The sequence below is a fragment of the Lycorma delicatula genome, chromosome 12 (genome assembly GCF_047948215.1).
Source record: "Lycorma delicatula isolate Av1 chromosome 12, ASM4794821v1, whole genome shotgun sequence".
Lineage (NCBI taxonomy): Eukaryota > Metazoa > Arthropoda > Insecta > Hemiptera > Fulgoridae > Lycorma > Lycorma delicatula.
In genome coordinates, this window is record NC_134466.1 from 56,026,096 (window position 1) to 56,052,014 (window position 25,919).

The following is a 25,919-nucleotide window of genomic DNA, read 5'->3' on the forward strand; positions in this document are numbered from 1 at the left end:
GCGAGCCATCACTGTTACGATCGATGTAATATTTTTTTCTATTTGTGTTACCTCCCTGGATTGTTCGAAATTTATATAAAAGTTGTACAAATTGGCAGATTAAATTGGTTAAACGTCTTTCTCAGTTTCTACAATATCTTATTAAATTAAAAAAACGATTGATCTGAGTGTTAAAAGGTCTATCCTATCATATCATTAAAAATTTTAATAATTTAAAACTGTGTTTTTATTTTAAAAAGTGTTTCGAAAGATATAACAATTCTTATTTTTCTTTTTGATTGTTTGTGATAAATAAGAAATGCGGTGAATAAAATACTATTTGATACTCGTTATAGAATTGAAATTCCGTTGTTAGTAATTTTATTTTTAATACTTTTCCATTTACTTAGAACGCGTTTTGAAAAATACAATTAATGTGCCTGTCACGTAACGCATGGGTATCCTGTTCTGTGTACTTGTCTGAAAGTATAGCTGTTCTATAAATAAGCATCTTATTCAATTCTCGCTCATCTATGACGTCAAAATATGGGTATATATATATATATATATATATATATACATAACCATTCACACCGTATACATTGAGCATATAGCATATAATATTGGATTCTGTAATAGGGATCTATCTTGTACTCTGACTGGATCAAGTTTTAATAATTGCTATAATTCTATGAAAAACATAAGAGTTTCAAACATGATAATCAAAATCTACTTTATGATTTTTTTCATCTTCATTGCAGTGAAAGCTAATGAAGAAAAGTAAGTAATATATGTATTTATATATACCTCTTTGTTTGTGTGTGCGTTTCGAATCAATGGACTGAAAATATTCTTTTAATAAATTAATTTAAAAAAAGGTTTAATTCTAAATACTATGTACTTTGCGTAATAAAAAAGGGATACTTCCCTGAATCAGAGTAGCCAAAATTTAGCAAATTTTGGCTACTACAAATTGTCTTGGTCGAATGCAGATTGAAATGAGAAATTCTTAAAGTTTTTAATACTACAGTAGTTTAAAATCACACGTGAAAAAAATTTAAAGCATACTTATAATAAAAAAAAACTGTTCTAAAAAATAATATTTTTTTATTTCTAACATTAATTTCGATTTTTTTATGTTTGACGACATTTAATTTTTTGATAGTCTTTTTGTTCAGCGCCCACTTTAAAAGAAAAAAAGATGGAATTTAAAGAATAATATAGAAAAGTTATTAATGCTTTTTTAAAAAACATTTTTAAAAAATAATTTTTAAAAAATGTTTATTTCACATCGGTTTAATTTAATTTAAATATGTAATTTTAATTACATTTTTACTTCTTTGTAAGAACTTAATGAAAAAAAGAATTTATGTAGTTTTCATTTTAGAAAAAATGTGTATATGTACGAGGGATATCTCTAAAGTAAAGACCGCTGGGAAATTTCTCTCCTTAAGGTTGGCGAACCTGTCTCGTTCATGGCCGTACTAGTAATGTACACATTGCATTGTTGTCTGTAAGTTGTCGCATCTTTGATTACGTGTGAGTTATTACGTTGTTAAATGAATAGGAAAATGGATATTGCCGCTGACTCTGAAATAGGCGGATTCATACCTTTTTTTAAACCATCAAAACGTCAAGCCGACTGAAATTCATAAGTAGTCGGTTGCTGGTACGGTGATAAAGTAACGAATGAAATAAACATCCGAAAATGTTGTGAAAGGTTTAGAAATAACAGAATTAACGTGCATGATGAAGAACGTTCGGGGAGGCCCTCGACAATCAATGAGGACCACTAAAACGCGTAGAAGATGAAATCAGAAAAAATCGTCGCTCAACGATTTCTCATCTGACCCTTCTTTTTCCTGATGTTTCAAGAGCTGTCATAGTACATGACCATTTAGGCTTTAGAAAGGTTGGGTGTGCTTGGAATTTTTGACACGCTACATAGGAAAAGGTGATGAGTTCCTTAATTCGATTGTTACCGGCGATTAAACATGAATTCTGTATTACACACCAGAAAGAAACCGGCAGACAAATGAATGGTAGTCACCTACAATCACCAACCAAACGCCAAAGGTCAAGCCACAGCCATTTGGATGCAAACTGACGGCCACAGTCTTTTGGGATCGGTTTAACATACTGCTGATTGATTTCATGCCACGTGGAACGATTATAAATGCAGAAGCCTACTGCGAAACTATGTAAGTTACGGCATGCGACTCAAAATCGGCGACGTGGGCGGCTGACCGACGGTATCGTGCTGCTGCACGATAATGCACTTCCGCATTTTGCGGATCCGACACGTGATTTACTGAGAACATTTGAACAGGAGATTCACGATCACCTACCATATAGTCCGCACTTAGCTCCTTCTAATTACAATTTTTTCTCATGGTTCTTCCCGAACTTATTTTCTCCCAAAACATCTTCATCAAACTCTCGCTACTTCCCTTCTCTCCTCTAAGTAGCCCGCTTCTTCTTTTCTATACTATCCTGGAAACTTTCAAACTTTTGAATTTTTTCTGTGTACCTCTTCTAACAAGAATTGTTCTTTCTTTATTATCCACTTCTTAAATATTCTTTATCGTTTTCTCCATCCAGTGTTTCCTTTTATTTATTTTTGTTATACAAATAATTGAAGGTAATTTTAGTTAACTTTTCTCCATCCATATTCTGTGTAAGAGGCTGAAGTAGTCATGCTTTCTTTTTCTCATTACATCTTCCATTTTGTACATTCCCTTTCTTTGAATCTAAGAATCTGTCTTAGTATTCTCTTCTCCACAATATTAATCCATTTCGTATGTCCAGTACTGTTCAAAGAATGGAATTGAATTTCTTGCAATAATTCTGGTCTTATTATTGTGCAATAATTGCTTATTTTTGTCTCGGTCTAAATTTACTTTTTGTTGTAGTTCTTTTGTAATAGTTTATATGCTAGTTGTCTTCTGTGTTTCTTGTTCTGTAGTGACTTTTTTGTTAGTTACTTAGTAAGGCTCAATCTCCCAATTAAATGAATTTTCTCTTCGCTGTATAAAACAACGCTATTTACCACTTACCGCTTTACCACTTCGAACGGTTCTGAAAATTCCCACAAGAATTTTACATTTGGAACTATTTTTGTTAGTGACCATAATTATGTATAGTGGTTTCCTATTTATTCCTACTTCTTCTTATATTTTAAATAGCAGCTTAAAGTTGTTTTTACTTGCTTTTCTTTAACTCACAATGTTTTTTTTTCATGTTTGTCCTCAAATCTTGCATCCTTAATTTTACATACAGTCTAACATTGCCTGTTGATGAAATTTTGCACAGTTTCTAAGGTCAGATGACAGTATAATATTCCACAATTACTTTTGCAATTGTCCCCCTGTACGGGAAGGGGGTAAATTAAGGATGCAGGTGTAATAATTTAACATATCTTATAATTTAACGATCTCTCGATGAACTTAAGCTCAAAGAGTTGGACAACTCCAAATTAACAGGAAGAAAACCTTGCAATAATATTGTATTATCAGAGATGGATGGATCATCTTTTATAATGATGAATGTATTATCATCTTTTTATCTTCTATAAAAACTCATAAATATACATTTGTCAAAAATTGTGATAGTTAATTAAGTAAATGAAATAAAAACATCACTATTTTGTTACTTTGTATAGTAAATGCTCGATTGAAAATTTGTTTGATATTTTATAAATGTATTAGAACTTTCAATATATAATGTTATCTTTTGAAGTCCAAATTAACCTACTAATTAAACTCATGCAGTGTATGATAATAATTTGATTAAAGTATTACTAAAATATAAAAAGCTAGGTTTTTACAATTTTATTAAAATTTTTGTAATATTAAAAAAAAAATGTTGGCTTGATTGGTAAAGACACTTTATACTGGAGTGGTAAATAATAGGTAAAGTATTAATGATAACATGTTTTATATTATTTTAATTATTCTAATTAAACTATCATTGTTTATCACCAATCCAAAAATTTTTGAGAGTTGTTTTAGTGCTCTGATTCTGAAGGGCTTACATCAAGTAAGTGTCAAAACCTATTGCCCGATGGATAGTATAAAACCATATTATTTTCGATTTCATTCATGTATGAAATGAAACCATATTTATTGTGTATTCTATGTAAGAAATGAAATTCTGCAATATGTTACGGATTTTTTTTTTTTTTTTTTTTAATATATGACAATGGTAATAATTTAGAGTGGCTTTCATAATTTAATCAACAGTAGGATTAAAAATATTCAAATAAAATTAAACTAGGCCATTAATAGTTCATGTTCCAATTGCCCCTTTTTGTTTTCAAATAATCCTTCAACATGATAAATTATATCAACATTGACTACATTTGTTGTCATCAATTTTTGTTATTCCCACGTTTATTTATCCTTTGAAAATATTCTCCCTTCTCTTCTTGTGTTCACATACTTGATGTTTAAAAATCAAAAAAATATATTTTTTTAATTTAAAATAATATCATACTTATAACATATCACAAAAATTTGTACAGCTTTAGTAAAACTTATTCGATTTTTAATGTTCTCTTTTGTTCAGTATTTATTATTATTTAACATACGGGTATTGCACAAAATATATATATAGATATATTAATGCAAACAAAATACATTAATAATATTAATATTACTGCAAAAGCTAAAGAACAATTTTAATAATCCTGATTTCTTAACATGAAAACAGTTTGCAATTAAACCATAGAAAATGTTTCTCATTTATATGCGATAGAATATCAATAGTTTCTGACCTATCTTAGTGCGAGTTACCTGTTTTGTTATGATTTAGTTTATAGGGCCCATCATGACAACATTAATTTAAATTAATAAATAATATGCAGTAAGAATTGATTTAAAAAATAATACGGTTACTTGTTTAAATCTCAGGTATTCTCCATCTGATTATAATAAGCATGGAAAATATAAAAATCTTCAAGCGAGGTATTTATATAATAATTAAATATATATATATATTTTGTGTGTGTTTGTGAGTGTATGCGTGTGTATGTGTATGTGCATATGTGTACACACACACACATATATATATATATATATATATATATATATATATATATATATATATATATATATATGCATCTGTTCATTATAGCTACTGCTTTTAGAAAGTATTGATTAAATTATGGTATCAGCAGTAGATCTTGTAATTGAAGAGTACATTTTTAATTTCATACCTTGAAATTAAAAAATGCGATTTAAATGTAAAAAAAATTGCACGGTATGTTTATAAAACAAATTTACATTAAAAATCTTGCAGGATTAGTACCACACTTCTCAGGAGTGGTCGACCTGAGACTGTACAAGATTGTTCTTCATTCATTATCATACATATCATCCTCATTTATCTTCTGAAGTAATACCTTATGGTGGTTCCAGAGGCTAAACAGAAAAAGAAAGAGAGGATACTAATCCTCTCTCAAATAAGTACTATAACATAAGTACTAAGTACTAAGTATAGTAAACATAAGTACTATATGTCTATTTCCAGCTGACTTAATATAATGAGATTTTGAAGTAAATAGTTATAAAGAAATATATAATTAAAATATTACAGATATAGAAATTTTAATATTGTTAAACAGCTTTTGATTTTTATAAAAATGGATAATTGACAAAAAAATTAAGGTGACGGAGATTAAATTAATGAATACAACTTGATGATCCAAAAGGCATGTATGACATGTATGAAAGAAAACTGTTTGCAAGAAATTCAAAAGTGAAAATTACTTGTATTCATCAAAATAAGGAAGGAAAGCACAAAGCGTAGAATACTTAACCTTATATTCTTGTTAGAGTAAACTGTGTTTTATTTGGGCTGAGTATAATTATGTTATAATATACTCGTAATATTAAAAAAAAAACATTAAATTGTTTTTGTTTTTACAATAATATTAAAAAATAATAAATTGATTAATTTAAAAATATTTTTTTTATGTGATTTTCAGCTGCTTATCAATGTTTTCTATATTTTTAAGTAATTCTTTTAGTATCACTTGATTTCAAACCATACAAAAGAAAGCTAAAACATTAGGTAGTTTTTGTCAGTAACTTACAAGTTTTCATTTTTTACTTTATCAAAAACCATGGTAAATAGAGTTCTTGAAAGTTCGCTGGCTATCGTTTTTTTAAGTAAATAATAAGTTCTACTTCTAATCAATTGTTTTCTTTAAGTATCCTTTAACAAATCTCCTGCATTCTCTATCTTTACATTTAAAATTTTAATTTTTCATCCCATATATCTCCTTAATAAATCAAGTTAATATCAGATAAAATTGTAGTTATTAGGGACTAGAAAGAACTATGAAAAATAAATTTTTTATCCTTAACATAAAAACTTTAAGGATGAAGAGTTAAAGATGGCCTTCTGAACAAGGTGTGTACATACTGAATTAATGAAATGAACCATTTTTAAGTAAGTTAAAAAAATTATTAAAATATAAAGTACACATGAATGCACATTACCTGCCAAAAAATATGATGGCACTTTTTACACCGCTATTCCATTTGTCTCCGGTTTAATATATGCTCTATGTTAAAATTATTTTTGTAATTTCTTTGGTTTTTAGCTGTGAGAATTTCAATATTCCCAAATAATATTCGGTTATCCATTTTTACATTTATTAAATAAAACTTAGAAATTTTTTAAACAACATATATTTGTGTAAATTATCAGTTTCACAGTTCCAGTCTAGTATACTTTCAAACTAAATATATTTATTTAGCTTTGATCCATCTGATATCTGAACCAGCTACCTACTCCAGTATCAGTGTATTTTATTGTTTTATAAGATTAGTGTGAATTATTTGAAGAAAAATATCATAAAATTTGTAGGCATTTTATTTTACTTGTAGTAAAGTTTTGACAGATTTTGTAAATATCAAAATTAGCAATTAAATTTTAAACAATACACGAAAATTTAGCAAAATTTTAAATACAACAGTAGATAGAAAAATTATAGGAATGCAATGAAGAAAATCTATAGCCTTTTAGTATTGAAAATAAAAGGAAATTGTAAAAAAACTAATAATAGAAAATTCAACAGGTTTATTGTTATCATTGTGCAAATATAGCACAGCAAAAGTAATTAACACATTATAGTGTTGACAGATTTGAGTTCCTTTTGAGAGAAAATCGTTGATTTCAGCATTATGAATCAACACCCTTCATAATATGGAGGGTGAATTTGAATATCAATTGGACAAGAACTGTTAACTGCCTTATCTTTATTAAGCAAATGTAAATCAGATTGCTATTCTGCAACGGGATGAGCTAGTGATAGCCAAAATGCAGACAGTTTTGTTAAAATATTTGTGTTGCCAGTTGTACATTTTCCAGCAGTACTTGTAATATTATTCATAAATTGAACATTTGGTGTCTCCTTGTAGGGATACCTATAAATTTCATCAGTTTGAACTGTTGTAAACTATGTTCTACTTGATTATTATCAGATTCTGATGTCGAGCTCACTAAAAATTCTTAGTGCAGCTTACTCTACAGTAGAGTGTCAATTTTGTTTATGGTTTTATAACTTATTTATTTATTCTTTCTCTGGTAACTTCTTTTTTTTTTGATTTCAGTTTTTATTATATTACTAATTTTAGAAAAAAAAGATTTAATGAAATGTATAGTATTAAATTATTTATTTGTAGATGTGTTCTTATTGTGTTTTCTTATTAGTGTTGATCCAAATTGTAAAATAAGACAGAAAATGTATTCTGAAGTCAACCTTGTGAAGAGTTTATTAATACCAATTCCAAAAATAAATGGAAGGTTATGTAACTACATTAGCATGCGCATTATTTTATATTAACTTTTTATCACGTTTTTTATTTTTATAGTTTGACTTGAATTTTAAAGCACAAAGAATTTCAATTTATTACAAAAGAACCTAATAATAATATCATTGTATAAAGGCAGCAATGTAATGAAAGTTTTATTTTAAGATTAAAAATTCATTCTTCTTTTTGAAAGAGATCGAGGGAAGTTTTAAAATAGCAGAAATATGTTTTATTGTTATGTTTCTTTTGTAACTGATCATTTAGTTTACCATTTATATACTTAAGATCATCTTTTTTATATCATTATGCCGATCAGTATTAACTAATTAAATATTCACTTTTTATCACAGTTGTCAAATATCTGTAAATTCTGAAGGTGGATTTACAGGGTAAGTATTCAGTCACAGGTAGTATATTGTATTTATTTTTTAAACAAACACGCTCGCAAATAAGTATTTTAAATCTATTATTTAATGAAAAATTGTTTAATGGTACAGATAACTGAGCTTATCATGTTTAAAACATGAAATGCATTTTTATACAGAAATGATTCCATGGTACGCCAAATTTTACCGTGACTAACATTCAGCTTAAAATCAAATATATAAATAACAGAAGGATTTGAAGTATCGGTTCTTAAATCTGGATGTCCTAACCTCATTATCTATACTTTATTTTACCGCAAATTAAAAAGTAAACGTTGCTTATTTTAAAATCTATTTAAATTTGATAAAGCTGCTGTAAATTTGTCTGTATAATTTATAAAATTTCAAAGTAAATTTAATAAATTAATTTATTTCAGACTAAAATGTCAAAACGCGAGTAAAGTTAACAGTTATTACTTTGTCTCAAGGATCTTTAATGGATTTACCTCATCGCTGAATAGGCTTGTGTATGCTGAGTGATCCTCCAATCTATAGCTGGATTTAGAGAAACGATCTAGAAATAACAGTTGTTTAAAAGGTTGACTGCCATGACACAACAAATGATGTCTCAGTCAGTTATCCATTATTGCTATGATACCTCATTTGATGTCAGTTTCACAATCCAATACTGCTACCAGACATAAAATAATGTCTCAGTGTAATGTCACACTTAAGATGTAATATTATTGTTTATTTATTTATTTATTTTTATCAAATTACATATAAATAAAATTCTGTGTATATATTTTTTTGCTGTATGTAGCACTGAAATTTTTCTTTAAATTTGAAATGAAAGAAAATCATTTATTAATTACCAGATAAAAGCATAATAAACATAATTGTAAAGTGTTGTAATAAAATGTAAATTGTAATTGTTTACGGACAAAGTTTAGTTAGATTTTAATATAAAGTACTCTTAAAAATATTAAATTCAAATTTTACTTTAAAAATATCAATTCAAAGTATAATTATCAATAAAATCTGGTTTTATTAAACAAGAGAGTGACTTTTAGTAACTTATGTTACAAAAAAGTATAGCAATTAATAAGAATAGTATTCAAACAATTCTGGAGCTGTAGTATTAAAAATAAATACAATCAGTTCTTGTTAAAAGATATTATAATTCGTTTAAAATATGTTAAACATTCTAAGTCATCAATTGGTATCTTGTTATCCATGGTTGCTATGCGACACAAATTGATGTCTCAACTTTATTTTTAAATATTTCAAAAAGTAAAGTTGCAAAGTGAAACTGGTATTAAAAATTATTAATAGGGTAACAAAAACATTATTGAAACTGAATTATTAAGTGACAGCACTGATGGATATTTTTAGCAAAATAAGTATAGCAACCTGAAATATGTTGCATTTTTCATTGTGGCAGTCTACCTGTTAAAAATATATAAGTGACAAGACTCGATTGCTCTGTATAATTGAAGATCCATACTTAAGGAGAACACAATAGAGTAGATTACAATAATTTCAAGCAGGTCCTTCCTACAAACAGAGAGTAACTTTTACCTTTTCCCATTACAGTTAAAATTGCACCGATTCCTAGTTTTATTTTACTGATAAATACTTTACATGTTTTATTAAACAGCTTGGCTTTTTAAACTCTACACCCAGATATGGATAGTACTGCAAAAAAATAATAATTTTATGTAAAAATAAACAATTTTTAAACGTTACAACAGTTCTTATAGAACACATGATTGTCGTATTCGTTTTATATTTTTTTCATATTGATTCCAAACGAAGTGAAATGTCCTAGCAGTTGTAAATTTCTAAGTTAGTTGCTTCGTATACCAGCTATAATTTTCAGCATACTTTAACACCATTCATTATAATCGTCAATGAAATTGGCTGACCATTGATTTTTCACTAATTTTTGAGCTATCATTGATTTAAGCTCCCGCAATCAGTAGTAGACCAAAAACTCCCAAGATCTAAAAAATCTCTAAATGGCTGATTATATATAAAGTTTTAGCACAGTTTAAAACAGTCTCATTGGAAATCACCCCTGATTATTTTAATTTTTTATTTGCTATCGAATCAAAAGCAATTTAAAAAACAACAAAGATGCCAAACATCTGTTTTTTTTTACTCTTTTCATATGCGCATATTGACATTACATTTTTGATTTCTTCTGAAATCCGCCGGCCACTTCAGTGTTATGTTACGCTCTTCAGTTCACATGTATAATCTATAAGAAAAATTCTTGTAAAAATTTAAGTTATATAATTTATTGATGCAAAATTGGGATTATTTTTATGCCATTTATTTATTTTTTTGTAACGATGAGTCTGAGAAAAATGTTTGACGTACCCACTCACACAAGTGGAGAAATGTCGGACTCACACGGGTTCAGCTAGTTTTTGTTTGGAACCTATGTGTGCCGCACCCTACTGCCTAAAACTCCTCTCTCACCTCTGGCTACCATCATTCCTGGGATTGCTTAAAGAAGCATTACTTCAGGAAGGAAGTAATACACTCACTCACACAGTCATGCACATTTACTATACAAATAAGTATCAATGAAATCTATACCTTAATAAATCAATACCTTAATCTAATACAAAATCAAAGAGAGAATGAAACTTCATACTCAGTAAACAATGAGGAGTTACAGAACACATGCAGAAAACAGGACACAAGATGACATGTCAGGGTTCATCAATACTCACCATTGTTATTTACAAGAGATAAAGCAAATAAACATCACACATTAATGTCATAAATATCACACATTAGGATTAATGCTATGGATTAGACTTAATACTATGAATGGGAGGAGTACATCCTCACACATATCCTGTACCAATGGAAGAAGTAAGAAGCAGTTTAACATAAATACTAAATCAAATGAAAACAAAACATACGTTTACACCTACGGGATACAAGATGGAAAGCACTGTTTCTGGACACAAGTAGAGAAATATCACCAAAAAGCAGAAAGATATGGTTTCAGGAGAGAAAACTGGGAATGTATTTAAACAGCATTGTGTCACAACGTACTTACTCACATGCCTTATGCAATAATGGCTTAACATACACAATACGGGTGTACTCCCCACAAAATCACTTGTTGGTGTCTCTCACGCAGACTATCAGACAATACAACAAAAAATCTACGATTACATTCATTACAAACAGTCAGAGACTTATCACTGAGTACACCATCAGGAGCAGGAACGCAGTGCCTATGGATCATCGCGCCTAGGCAACCCCCTCACGGTCGGCATGTTCCCTAGACACTTAAGCCGTAAACCTGTCCTTCCCCGCCACCTCTTTGTGTTACCTCCTCTGGTACGCCGAGATTTGTTATTGTGAGCAATACGGCGTTGTGGGAAACGCAGTTGAATGTATTTCTCATATCGAGCATGACGAGAACACTCATATTGCTTCCTTCACCTCTCATGTTCCTTTCACAGCCATCTTGCATACAGCGTCCTCTGCATCCAGAGCGGATCTGCCCTTTCGAAAGTCATACGGGTGTGGGGAGAGCCCGCCCGCATCTTCAACCGTACTTGTTAATCTCTGTTGAACCACGCGCTCCAGGACCTTGGCCAGCGCGTTTACCATTGCCAAGGGTCTGTATGAAGATGATAGTGTGGGGTCCTTCCCCGCTTTGGACACCAGCACCAGTCGATGGCACTTCCACCTTTGAGGAAGAACGCCCTCTATAAGACAGTTGTTATATACGTCTAGAAATGCTTCTGGTTCGGCCCTGGATATTATATTGATTTCTTTCTTATGGAATATATTATTTAAAACAATCATTTTTATTTTCTCCTATTCATAGGTATTTTACATTAAAAAAGTTTTCTATTTAGTAAGTAAATTAATAAAATAAAGTCGTGGAAGGTGCCTTAAAAAATTCAATTCTTGTCGAAAATGCGGCGTAACAGAAATAAGGTCTAGCTGAACGACGGCTGATGAGCTACTCCAATTGAAGTAAATAACTAGAAAGCGTCGTCTTAGTAGAAAAAAGTTACGTTAAAATTTTGAAAAGTAAATTAAAGAAACTAGTATTATTGTAGGAAATAATGTATTCAAAATAAAAATATTCATACGAAACTGTTACATAAATGATAGAAATTTAATGAGTCGCAGAGTCGCACAATAAAAAGATAATTCAACTCCTACTAACTGCCATCTATAACTAAATATTGGGATTTTTATCTGCATTTGTTAGCCTATTATACTGTAATAATGATTTATTTCTGATTATTGTAATTATTTTTAAAAGATATCTTTATAAACTAGTAGGTTTTTAATGATTTTTTACTGAAATAGCTGCTGATGTTTCAAGTGATTAGCAAAAAAATAAATCTCGTCATACACTCGGCTACACTTGAACATGAAATTAATCAAGATTAATAAAGTTACCCTTCTTAAATTGATAAAACTATAAATTGCAATATCCGAACATTTTTTTTCAAAACACATTGCGACTTACTTCAGACATTTTCAAGATACAAGAAAATTGTCAGAGCGTTGTTTAGGGTCAATGGATATGAATGTTGCATACTGATATTTAGTATATTGAAAATGTTTGACTTATTCATGTGTTTACTTTGTACTTAAATAATCAAATATATTCTACCACCTCTATTAAACTGGACAACAAAATGTTTTTCATATAACAACTTTATACATAAGATTACAATAAAAAAGACTCATTATCTTCTATTGGTTATATCTATTTCCATTTGTTATTGGCTATTACCTATTTCTTCTTCCATCTATTCTCATAAAAAGGAGAAGGAAAAGGAAGAAGATAATCATGTGATCATAGATTCTTTTGATTTCGATAATCTAAGAGATTTATCTTTTAGTAGGGATGAATTGTTTGAATATACCTAAAGTGATTTGGAAAGTGATAATGATGACGATTTTGAACACGAGGTAAAGAGTGATGAAGAATCTGTGGTGCAACACACAGAACCTAAACGGGGAAGAACATATCTTCGTGACCCAGAATTATTAGTCATAGAATAATTTAAAGTAAGGAATCCTGGCAACAACTACCCCCAGAGGAACAGTCTCTCTTTCACATATTGCTATCAGTTTTTTGACACAATTTGGAAACTTCTAGTAAAAGAATCACAAGTGGTAGGATATCAACTGGTACGCTTGCCACGAATCAAATTACGGTTGTGCCTGGCCTGTTCCAACCCCCAGAAAAAATACCGGTCATTTCTGGTGCCTAGGTTTTAACTGTGGTGTTAATCCACAGTGCTTCCATAATTTTGAACACTTTCGGAGGCCCAGTAACACAGGCAGAAAAAGAAATCGCCCTGAAGATACAGAGGATGAATCTAATTATGGTTCCCTACAGCACCAAAATGTGTATAGTGTACAAATAACTTTTTTTTCCTAGTAATAAAGGGTGGATCAGAGGAAACGCATGTTTTTTAAAACGCTAGTTCACAGGGATGAGTGGGGTATTGATCTTTGACGACCTCTGGTGGACATCTCAGACTACGCGGTTTCAGTCTATGGAACGTTGGAGCGTAGAATACTTTGTGTTTACTGTCGAACAGTTTTTTAGAAACTATGATTCTGTGAGAAGGAGGCAGTTCTTGCTAATCCAAAACGATCGTTTAGGTGACAGGCTGTAACTCCGGGCATATCATGTCGTTCGCTTCATCGCATCTTCCACGGCGATCTCAAATTTCACCCATTCTGTATAATGATATTCTAGCAGCTAACTGAAAGGGATTTTGTGTAACAAAGAATTTTGGGTTGTGGTATGATCAACGCCATTCTTAAGGAAAATGCAAATACCCTAATAATGAAAAGTTATGAAGCACATTTCCATCTGGATGACAATGTTAAAGTACAGAACTGTCGGTGCTGGGCATCGGAGAACCCACGTGAACTACACAAAAAACCTCTCCACAGCTCAAAAGTAACAGTATGGTGAGGTGTCTCTAGATAGGAATTGTTGGTTTTCACTTTTTTGAAGAGTGGGACCAGCAGTTACTCCTCTTGATACATCGACATGTTAAACAACATCCTGCATCTAGAACTGGAAAGGCATCGGGTGAAAATGCGAGAAATGTGGTTCCAACAGGATGGTGTCAGAGCTCATAAGGCGAGAGCGTCGATTAAAGTAATTCGACAAATGCTTCCTGGATATGTCATTTAACGATTCGACAATGTTTCTTGGATCTCACGCTCTCGCGATCTGTCGATTTGTGACTTCGTTTTGCAGGAGTACCTGAAATCAAGAGTATACCGTGAACAAGCCTCACAAAATTGAAGACCTGAAAATTTCCATTCGTCAAGAAATTGAAGCTGTGTTGAATGAAATGTTGGAAAAGGTCATGCACAGCTTTGAAGAGAGACTCCTAATTTGCGTTCGACAAGAAGGATGTCATCTTACTGGTATTATTTTTCTAACCTATTTAAGGTGTGTTGATTTCAAAAACGCAATAAAAATATTATTTAAGTACAAAACATTTTTTCTACAATTAAAACAATCAAAGTTATTCAATAGTGAAAAACATGAGTTTCGTCTGCTCCACCCTTTATAAGGTAGCAAATTGTGTACATTTCTTGTTCATTACAAAATTGTATACAAGTATAATAATAGAATAATAGAATAGAAGTTTAGTTATCGTAGTGTTTGGTTGGTTTACACGGACTGAAATTTCTGAAAGTGAAATATTTTTTAGTTTGATGATATTTGATCAAGACTTTCTCAAACAAACAGTTCTGTAAGGACAACTATTGTATTATATTATTATTCATAACACTTCATGATTAGTGAAAGAAAAATAGTTTTGAAATTTAAAAAAAAAATGCTTGCAAAACACCTAAGAATGATTAGCGGCTCAAGGTAATATTTTATTTTTATATTAAAAAAATATTATTTTTCAAAATGCACTCTACAATCCCAGATTAACAAGAATCATTACTGATGATCAAGAAATATCTTCATTAAATTATTAAAACTATAATATTAATAAAAGCATATTTCAATTCTATCTTCTAAAAGAAAATAAAAGTAGAGAATGAGGTTTTAACTTCTATGCCACTACAAGTCTTCTCAATCCCTTAGTGAAAATTAATATTTTGCAATTTTCAAACTGTTAGTTTTGAAAATGCATTTAACATTGAACAGAAATAAAAAATCATGGATTGTAAAGATTTTAACAATATTTTGTTTCAAGTCCTCCATATTCAAAATTCTACCTTGGAAATTGACCCAGTGTTTCACACAGATTCATATCATTTAATGCATAATTTTTGTTTAATCCTAAGCAAATTCCAAAAGACGGTTTCTTAAATTACAAAATAATAAAGAAATTAATGTAATCTCTTGTAAAAAATATTCTGTGCAGAAAACAAAAGACATTTGCTTATTTTTTAAAAATAGCTTCAAACAATTCTCTAGTCTAATTTATTACTGACTATTGATTAGAACTTAATAAACAAATTTGAATTGGCCTATAACGCACGTGAGTAGATTACTATAGCTATTCTTAAACGCTATTGGATTACTATTCTATTCTTAAACGCTATTGGATGATTTATGGATGCCGTAATGTGTGTGTATTACAATAAATCCACGTTGAATAAAGATTATTCAATATTAGTTTATAACATAAAATTCCTATTAATAATGGTTGTTAATTAATTACAGTTATTTAAGTGAGCTGTTTGATGAAATTGATAATACTATCGATCTTCTGGGGTGAGTATATATACTTAAACTACTATTTACACTTTTTTAAAGTATTTATTTTTCATCTTTTGTTAAATAATTTTTATAATAAAAATAAATAATTAGGAATTTCATTGGTATATTTTTTCTTACAATGCTAAATGGCTTAAGTAATCATTAAGAAATTATGTTATATTGAACCGATAATGTAAGTTCAAATATCAAAAAAACTTTGATGTTGTGATATTAAAGTAAGTGTAAGATGTATATGACCAAACATATCATCACAATATTGGTCGCTCTTTGTCTTATTCACATCACTTGTAATCAACATGTATAAGTAGGAATTATACATTAGGTTGCATAAAGGGTAGTTTCATCTAAGATTTACAATAGGCTAGGAAATCAAATCAATGATGAACATAGTTTTAATAATAATACAAGTCATTCAATGACAACAGACTGAAGTTAAAGGGCTTATTCAGAAATATCAACAAATGACTATTACAGAAATATCTGAAAACTGTTAAGTGATGTGAGAATAGAAAAAATTTAATCTGTTCCCTGGATTTTGAAGCCTCAGTGTAAAATAAAGATCTGTTGCTGTTCTTACTTCAATAGGATATTTTCTGCAGCAGAAAATCATAGATTCAGGTTATTAAGTCTGTATAATAACTTGCAATGAAACATAGTAGTGATATTCTTGTTCACCTCCATCATAGATAGAAAAAAACACATTTTCAATCCAAAATATAATGGTTACCTATTGGAATTCATGGGGAATATTCTACCTTGCCTTTCTCACCAACCTAAGAACCGTCATTGCCCAATAGTACGTCATGATTTTAAAAGATAGTGAAATAGGGAATATATTCCAAGTATGAATTCATCCCATTTACTATTTGCTTTCCACCAGGACAATGTTTGCTTTTACATGCTGAAACTATGAAAACACGTACAAGAGCACGAGCAGGTATACTACCTGCAATCTATAGTATCCAGATTTTGTATCATCATACTTATCTCTATGGCGAAATTGAGAAATTGTTGAACAAGGAGCTCAATGATGCTATGTGAGGGCAAGTCAACATTCACCAGAAACATCTTCTCTTCTGAAATCAATAAGCTTCCTGAGTACTGAATCATGTACATTGCAATCAAAGGAGATTACACTACTAATAAAATAGAAAATAGCTCACCACATTTTACTTAATAAATAAAGTATAGCCGTGTAATTCTTATTTATATTTAAATTTCTCCCTAGTATTATGGCGGATATGAATTATCTTTTCGCCATTAGCTTATCAGCCCTGAGTTGGGTTTTGTAATTCTACCAGATAAAATAGAAATTTTTTGATGATGACATATTGTTGTTTTATTATGAATGCTATTGATTTTATGCAATGTCAAGTTTTACATGATTTAAATATATTAAACAAACGGCTTAAATTTTAAAGCAGGTACATTTTATCTTCAGGTAAGAGAGAGGATAGAAAAATAATTCTACATTAATCTAGGAGTATATATTCTGCAAACTTTTCTAAGATCTATCTTAATCTTGTTGCAAATGGTTCAAATTTTGAATGCAGTTAAAATAAATTGCTTCGGTAGCAGAAACAAAACATGGACACATAGAAGATAAAGAAGATATGTTTAATAAAGAATTATTTTAAACTAATTTTTTAAATTGTATTTAAACTGTTATTGTTATGAGGAAAAATAATTAAACACACTGTCGAAATAGTAACTGAATTTTCAAAAGATTTCTGCATTTTATTATTTTCATTTTTAGACTACTATTAACTTATTAATATAGCCTACTGTATAGCTTAATAAATAATATATTTTTAATTTTCAGGTGGCTTAAGGAAAGTAATCTTAATAAGCTAAAAAACCAGTAAGTAATCTTAACAGTTTTAGTTGAAATTGCCTTAAAATTCATGTTTATTTCTTCTTTTGCAGAATTATTTTTTAATAGGGTCAAACTGGTTATTTTCATTTGTCTTCTCTACCTTCTTTTTCATCTCATAATTAATTCCTTTATAATTCAGTTAACTTCAATTTCAATCAGTTACTCTTTTTCACTTTCCTTCTATATTTTTCCTTTAAAACTCCTTTTCTCTCTCTCTCTACACACACACACACACACACACACACACACACACACACACACACACACACACACACACACACACACACACACACACACACACACACACACACACACACACACACACACACACACACACACACACACACACACACACACACACACACACACACATACTCAATTAATAATACATAATGTTCATCTTTTAATTAATTGTATCATTAACCAAAGGTTTTTTCTTTTCTTCCAAGATTTTTCATACCATATTTTAACTAAACCCTGTTTTTTATTTACATTTATTTTTTTCTGTTACATAATTTAACCAATTTTGTCTCATTTAACTTTCTTTTCTTTTTTGTTTTATTTTTTTATAATTTTTATGACATGTGTTTATATTTTTTTTCTTACTTTTGTTGTTATTTTTATGTTTGTAATATTTTGTGTAACTATATTAAATTAATTTTCATGTTATTATTATTATCTTGTAAACTTATTAAATAAATAAATCTTTATAGTATAAACTACACTTGGTTATAAGGTTCTACAACTTACAACCTAGTGTAGATTAAAATAAAACAAAAACCCCCCCAAAAAAAATACCTTCATCATATGGCTAAGATTATTATTAAATTAAATATTACTGTACATATTTATGCAATTATTTCCACACATATAAACTGCTTAGCTAATGAATCGTACAGAATTGCCGGTTCATAAATAATGAGTGAAGAAAATATTTATAATTATACTGTAATTTATTTAAAGTAAAAAAACATTTATTTTAATACTTTAGTGTCTATGCGCCAAATAAATTCTTACTAGTAAAGATTTGATGAATAGTTTACAACTCTAGATAAGTTGTAAGACATTTGCTCGTTAGATGAATCGTTCAGGTCTATAAAAAAAAACCAATATGTTCATTAAAAATAATTTAAAAGAATAATTAGAAGAGATTGTGAGCTCATAGGACTCTTTATAAAATAAAAAAGTGTTATTATGTGATTAATTGATTGCATGTCTAAACATACTTCCCACCAAAATATCAGATGATTTTTTATAAGTATTCATTGATGTAATGAAATAAAAAATAGTAACGTACAAATAAATCTTGAATAAGTTCTTTAAACACAGATTATTTGAACAAATAAAAACTTGTATTAAATATACCATTTGAATCAATAAATCTTGAATTAAGTTTGTAGAATAAGCAAATACCTTGAACAACAAAAGCATTTGGATATTAGATTCTTCCAAAAAGTAGATATCTTGAAATAATAGTATCCAAGTCTAAAAAGATACTTCGATTAAGTAAACACTTTGTACAGAGTAGTGAACGAAATGATCCAACTTTTGGTTTTGTTAAAAAACATTTATTTGAATTGTAATGCAGAAATGTAAAATACAATGTGTTTACTATATACCTGAAGATTATTCTCTCCTTATCACATGTTCAATATGACCACCATCACATCTAGCAACTTCTTCAACATGAACTCCTATGTTATTAATAACTTGACAACACATAAATTCAGTTATCTCGTTGCACAATGATCAACACTCTCAGTTACATCACTGTACGAGGATGTTTAGGGAAAATCTTTTCCTTTAGAAGTCCCCAAGAAAATAATCACACAGATTAAAATCAGGACTGTTTGAGGCCAGTACTGGCCACACGCAGAACGATTAGGAAATCAGTTTGAAATGACATTTGCATTAAAAGTTTCATGCAGAAAGTGTAAAACAACATTAACGGTATGTGATCTGGCTCCTTCGTGCATGAGCCACTTGTTTTCCAATTGAAATCCTTTTGCAAGAAGCTGAGGAACAAAATTATTACACAGCTTGTTTAGATAACGTTCACTGTTCACTCTCTGTTTGAAAAAGAATGGTCCTATTACCCCATGATTTGAGATAGCCACCCATACTGTAATTCTTGGCGCATGACGTACCTTTCCATGAAGCATGTGTGGATTTTCAGAAGCCCACAAATGCACATTTTGTTTATTAACAACCCTGTCTAGGTGAAAATGTGCATCATCTGAAAACCAAACATTGTTCAAATACGTCTTGGCTCACAGCCCATTTGGCGAATGCCATTCTTTGATGTTTATTGTCAGCTGTTAATTTAGGCAACACTGTTATTATGTACGAATTCAAATGCAAATCAGTTTTTAAAATTTGCTGCATAGATCGTTTTGAAATCCCAAGTTGTGCTGCTGCTTTTCTTGTTAATTTGCCTGGGCTCCTCAGCGATGCTGTTCTGATAGCTTCGACATTCTATGGAGAACATCAGCATACCGTTCACCCTACTCTCAAATACTGAACCATCACTATTAAATTTTTTGTAAAGTCTATGTATTGTTTTAAATGAGGGTGACCACCAAGTTTGAAAATGAGCACAAAACCATCTTGTGTAAGCACCACACTTTTCATGTCAATAAAAAACAACACAGTGTATACTTGCTGTTCAACAGTCAGTCTTCCTTTGTCAGCCATCTTGGAACGATACACAAAGATTGCACTTGGAAAGAGAAGAAACTAATATTCATGAACTCCTGTCACTTCTGCCATCATAAAACACATTAAAAATTATTAAACTAAATAATTATTGTCAAAACAAGTGTTGGATTAGTTTGTGCGCCACTCTGTACATAAGTACTTGTTAATTCTTTAAGAATGTTAACAAACAGTTTGTGTATTGGTCTATGAAGTATTCCAAAATACATTCTGACATCCACAACAGTTACTAAATTATCTGATCCTGTAAAAATATTTGCTATTAAGCATTATTTCCACTTATTGTTTCACACTAATTTTGTTATGTGTGCTTTAGAATGCAAGATAAATTGATGATTATTATTAATTGTTGTTTTATTTATTAATTCAATCCATTTTATATGTAAATGTAAAAAAAGATTTACAACTAATATTGATGATCACAAGGAATCTCTAACAAAAAACAAATTTTTTAATTGTTTATGCCCTGGTTTTGTTATCAAGGATTGTCTCATTAAGCACGTGTACAAAACATCTTTGAAAACAAATAATTTATTTTTACATGAAACATTTGCCAAACATACTTCTCAGAAAACCCATATAGAAATGAACATGGAAAATTCATTGTAACGTTACCAGAAATTAAATTTGTGATTTGGTTAACAATGCCAAGGAAAGATTTTTAAACTTGGAAAGCAAGCTTAAACGTAATCTTTCTCTCAAGAACAGTTATTCTAACTTAATTCACGAATACTCAAGTCTAGATCATATGTCCAAACTGAATTTACATAATTGGTTAACTTCAGATGCTGACATCTTTTACTTACCACATTATCACATATTAAAAGAGTCACGTTTAACAACTAAACTACGAATTGTTTTTGATGATTCAGTTAAATTTCCAAAAAGTTTATCTCTCAATGATACATTACTAGTATTACTAGTTGGTCCTATTGTTTAGTAAAGTCTTTTCTCAGTAATTGTCAGATTTAGACAACATAATTATGTCACTACTGTAATAAAGAAATTGTTTAGGCAATTTTTGATGACGCTGAGAGATGGCAATCTACAAAGAATTTGTGGCGGGATTCAGGTGACCAAAAATTAAAATATTATGTATTATGAAAGTGCACTTATGGTACAGCTAGTACCTCCTTCTTGATTATAAGATGCCTTATTCAGATTACTAAGCCTGTTTCCTGTTGTTTTCTGTTGCTTCTTGACTTTTATATTGATAATCTTGTAACATGATGAGACAGTCTAGTTGTATTAAAGAAGTTAAAGGTAGATGATATAAGCTGTTTTTTAGATTAATAAGGGTTACCATTACATAAATGTCTAAATAATTTAAGCATAATTCCAGTAAATGATAATTGTAAGATTTTATTAAACAAATCTGCAAAACAAATAGATATTTGTATTTACTAAAAGGAAAAACAACGTACTTACTAAATCTGGCTTTAACACACTAAAATAAATGATGTGTTTATCATTGCTGGAATTTATGACCTAACAGACTTGATTGAGTCGGTAGTATTCTTATGCAAATTGTATTCTATGCAACAATTGTGGTAAATTAAATGTCATTGAGACGACAGCGTATCTGATAATTTATAGTCATATTCAGAACATCTCTACAGTGAGTTAATGTTAGTTATCAACTTAAACATTAACATATCAATTAAGAATATTGGACCATTAAATATTTTTATGGTTTTGCTGATGCATCACACAAAAGATTATGTCAGTTGTATATAAATCAGAATCATTTATTCTAATGGAAAAATTTCATCCAATCTACTTCGTTCAAGAATTGCCTAAGGGTGTTGCACTACTCAAACATATTTCTTTTACCAAAATTTGAGTTATTTACTTTTTTGCTACTAACTCGTTTGACTAATCAAATGGTTACATCTTTAAGTACTCACATCAGTGAAAATCATTTTTTGTTTCGACTTCATGATTCCACTTTATTGAATTCATTGTGAATCATCAAGGTGGAATGTATTTGTTGCTGATAGAATTTCAGAAATCCAATATTATAATTCTTGCCTAATGGCGTTACATCAATTCATCTGACAAAACTGTTGATATCCTATTTTGAGGTTTTTTCCTGAAAAGCTTCAAAGATGTAATTTATATTGACATTTAGCCCCTTCTATTTTTTATAAGATTCAAAACATTGGGCTAATAATAATCTTTCCTGTAGTGATTTTACTCCTTCACCTGAGCGTAATATTGAAGAATCTAAAGGAATTCAATTCTTATTTGTTTCTACATTACTCAAAGATATTACTGAAGATTTTTTGTTATTATCTACCTTAATTTGTAACTTTAGCTACTGTTTCAGAACAAGTTTCATGTTAGAAAACTTAAGAAAATACTAAGAAAAAATAACCTCCTGGTATTCAACTAACAATAACTCACTCACTTGACAACTGGAGTTCATAAACAGGAAAATGAAGCAACAGAAGATGGCACCTGTGAGCAATTACATTGGCTTACATCCATTATAAGCCACATACAAATAACAAAGTATTCACAATAGGCTTAGAATTATAACAATGTATACTGTAAAAGTAACCGGCATAGCTACTCACGATCTATATATAATGGAATAATGAGTATTGCCAGCACATCTCATGGCAGCCAACATGTTAATAGAGTAATATTTGTTTTAGGATAATTTTAAAATAAATATTATTTTAAAGTCATAAAATCAATTCAGTATAGTGTGTAAGGCTCACACTGACCAGCATTCAACATTTTGTGAACCTTTATAAAGTTATCCCAGTTTTGAAGAAAATATTCACTGATTTGAATATTGGTAACATCAAATATCACAAAAGACACACTTTACACAATTAGTTACTGTAAGATAATCCATTTGGCCAATTAGTTATTTATTCTACAACTATGTGACACTACTAACATTTTTATTACTTTGTGATCATTCTGATTTAAAAAATTCCGAAACATCAACAGTACTTGTGGTGTGATAAAGAGTGTTGATATAGTTGTATAAGTACATCAGTGTTTGTAAATTTTTATATTTATTTTTTTTTTGTCAGATATTTGTTTTTAAATATATATTTTTTTTTTTTTCAGTGAGTATTATGAAAAAAGTTTGTAAGTACCCGTACCACTTATTTTTGTAAAATATAGACCTAAAAAATTTCTTAGGTTTAAAAATATTATATTGTATGCTATTAAATAAATTTTCCATTTTGTTTTTAAAACAAAATGTTGTTGCTTTATAAATTGTTATAAATTTAGTAATTTATACAGAAACAGACATAAGTCAATCATATATTGTTTGCTGCAGAACAACAAAACGTTACGTACAGGGAATACAAGGCAAAGAAAAATGTAGAGCAGCTTTATATTTAGTGCAGATGGATGAGAATAGCTCACATTAATACTAAAGAGTGACAATCTTCTTTTGGTAAACTTAATATCTCTTAAATACATAACACGTTAGAGGGTGGATACTGTCTGACAAGCCCTAATCATGTATTTGAAGTATTTGATCACATACTCACCCTCATATTGCTCTAACACTTATAAGTGCTAGATTGACATCTTAATTACTACTCCAAAGAACAACGCAGACACATTAGATGTTTATATGACTGGACATTTCCTTGAGAGGCACAACATTCTTCAGTCGCTGAGCCAAACTTTGTAAAATAGCTAGTCAAATTTCCACGGTTGGACAGACCATTGCATAGACTGATTTCATAAAATCCCTCTCATCATCTTGATTGTCACCCACCTTGTGACAATCCTGGTCACCACACCACACTCTCCATTCATAAATCTGATGGGCTTTACCGGAGGTCGTCTTTTAGACACACTGAACTTGATAACAACATAGTCATCAGTTTGGCCTCTGTTAGGATGCAACCATTGCATATATCTCAGGAGGAGACATATCCATCAGAATATATATATATACACACAACCTACTACAACACCTTCGTATGGGCTCTTCCAACCATGGCCACCTACCATAACTTAAAAACCCTCAACTATCTAATTGACCGATTTGCAGAAGCACGATTCTTGTGCCTTCCTTTAACTCCAAAGGTTTCACACAAAACCTCTTCCTATATCTAACTTCAATTAGACTATGCGCTCAAGTCATTACTTTCTTTAAACATCGTAAATACTATCTTCATACCAACAAAATGTGTTGATCGCAGCAACAACAATTTTGTCATCATCAGTTTAATTTACTCAAAGTCCTCTGTTTACTTAAAAATCAAGAAATGGATTCACAAATTTAATAAGCCTCTAATGAAAAGAAGGGCTATCTCTCTCTGCTCTGGTCCACTTTCGAGAGCGGGTCAATGCCTACATCCTCCCACACTGTTCTCAACATATCCATACTCATCTTACCAGCAAATATCTCAGCTAACTGGGTGGCTCTCGAGATTGCAATGCATAACTTGGCGGGCGACGTATGCACACAGGCAAGCCTCTACCCATACTAGTTGCTATTCTATCTATACATCTATAACAGCATTAGACCCCCCTTAGTAATCCTCTGCAGGGCAGAGAATCTAAGGAAGCCAACTATGTTCCATTCCCTTTTGGTTTTCAAATTAACTTGTAGATCAAAACCAGCATTGATCCCTGCAAGCTCTATAGCTATTATGGTATGCTCAGCTTCATACCTGGGGCAGACATATGAAACATGGCACACATCATCAACGACTCTACACTTTGGACACAAGACCGAATTATTCAAACCAAATCTGTCCAACTTTTATAGAAATTAACATATCCAATAAGAAACTGTATAATATGCCGATTGAGGCAAATTCTTCTAACTAACTGCATACTTCTCACATCAAGAAAAATTCCACGCAAGTAACGACCATCGGACAATTCAGTTCACCTGATCTGCCATAAATGGAAAACTCAGTCGTCTATTTGTTTTATGCATCTAGAGGTAAGTTACCTCTATTAACTTCACAATGCTACTTTCTTAGCATTATAATGTAATTGGTGCTCAGTCACAAAGATATCAATGGTTTTAGTACCAGAAATAACATGGACTACTGAGAGACAGTCCTATAGGCAGTCATCAATCACAGGTAACAATACAAGACGTTGAGCCCTTAATGAAATATTCCTATAACACTTATACTTCATTCAATGAACTAAGACAGGTACAGCATACAGCATTGTAGCTTTGCATACACCCTTATATAGAACATGCATGGTTCTAAAATTCAGCCCTTAATCAGGGTGAACTGCTCTCCAAACACCAAAGAAAACAGAACAAGGCTTTGTAGCAGCATATTGAAAGTGATGAATGAATCGAAGATTCTCATCAAAGATAATACCTAAATACTTCTGCAGTGGGACATACCTAATTTGATGACCTTAGGCATTGAACGGATCTA

The 25,919-nt window shown here is 30.3% G+C and overlaps 1 protein-coding gene across 8 annotated transcripts in view; it reads left to right on the top strand.

The window, feature by feature from the left end:
* The first annotated feature begins 553 nt into the window (after window positions 1-553).
* The window catches only part of LOC142332852 (uncharacterized), a 68,992-nt gene continuing 43,626 nt past the window's right edge, over window positions 554-25,919 (top strand). For 5 of the 8 annotated variants that reach the window (XM_075379505.1, XM_075379510.1, XM_075379506.1 and 2 more), the window contains exons 1-6: window positions 555-759; window positions 4,890-4,943; window positions 8,150-8,188; window positions 15,879-15,929; window positions 17,758-17,796; window positions 23,614-23,634. In XM_075379505.1, the coding sequence (XP_075235620.1) occupies window positions 671-759; window positions 4,890-4,943; window positions 8,150-8,188; window positions 15,879-15,929; window positions 17,758-17,796; window positions 23,614-23,634 (293 nt within the window). In that variant the 5' untranslated portion in view covers window positions 555-670. Of the gene's footprint in view, window positions 760-4,889; window positions 4,944-8,149; window positions 8,189-15,878; window positions 15,930-17,757; window positions 17,797-23,613; window positions 23,635-25,919 lie in introns of all 8 variants that reach the window. The other 3 variants (XR_012758410.1, XM_075379508.1, XM_075379512.1) reach the window with 3 other exon arrangements.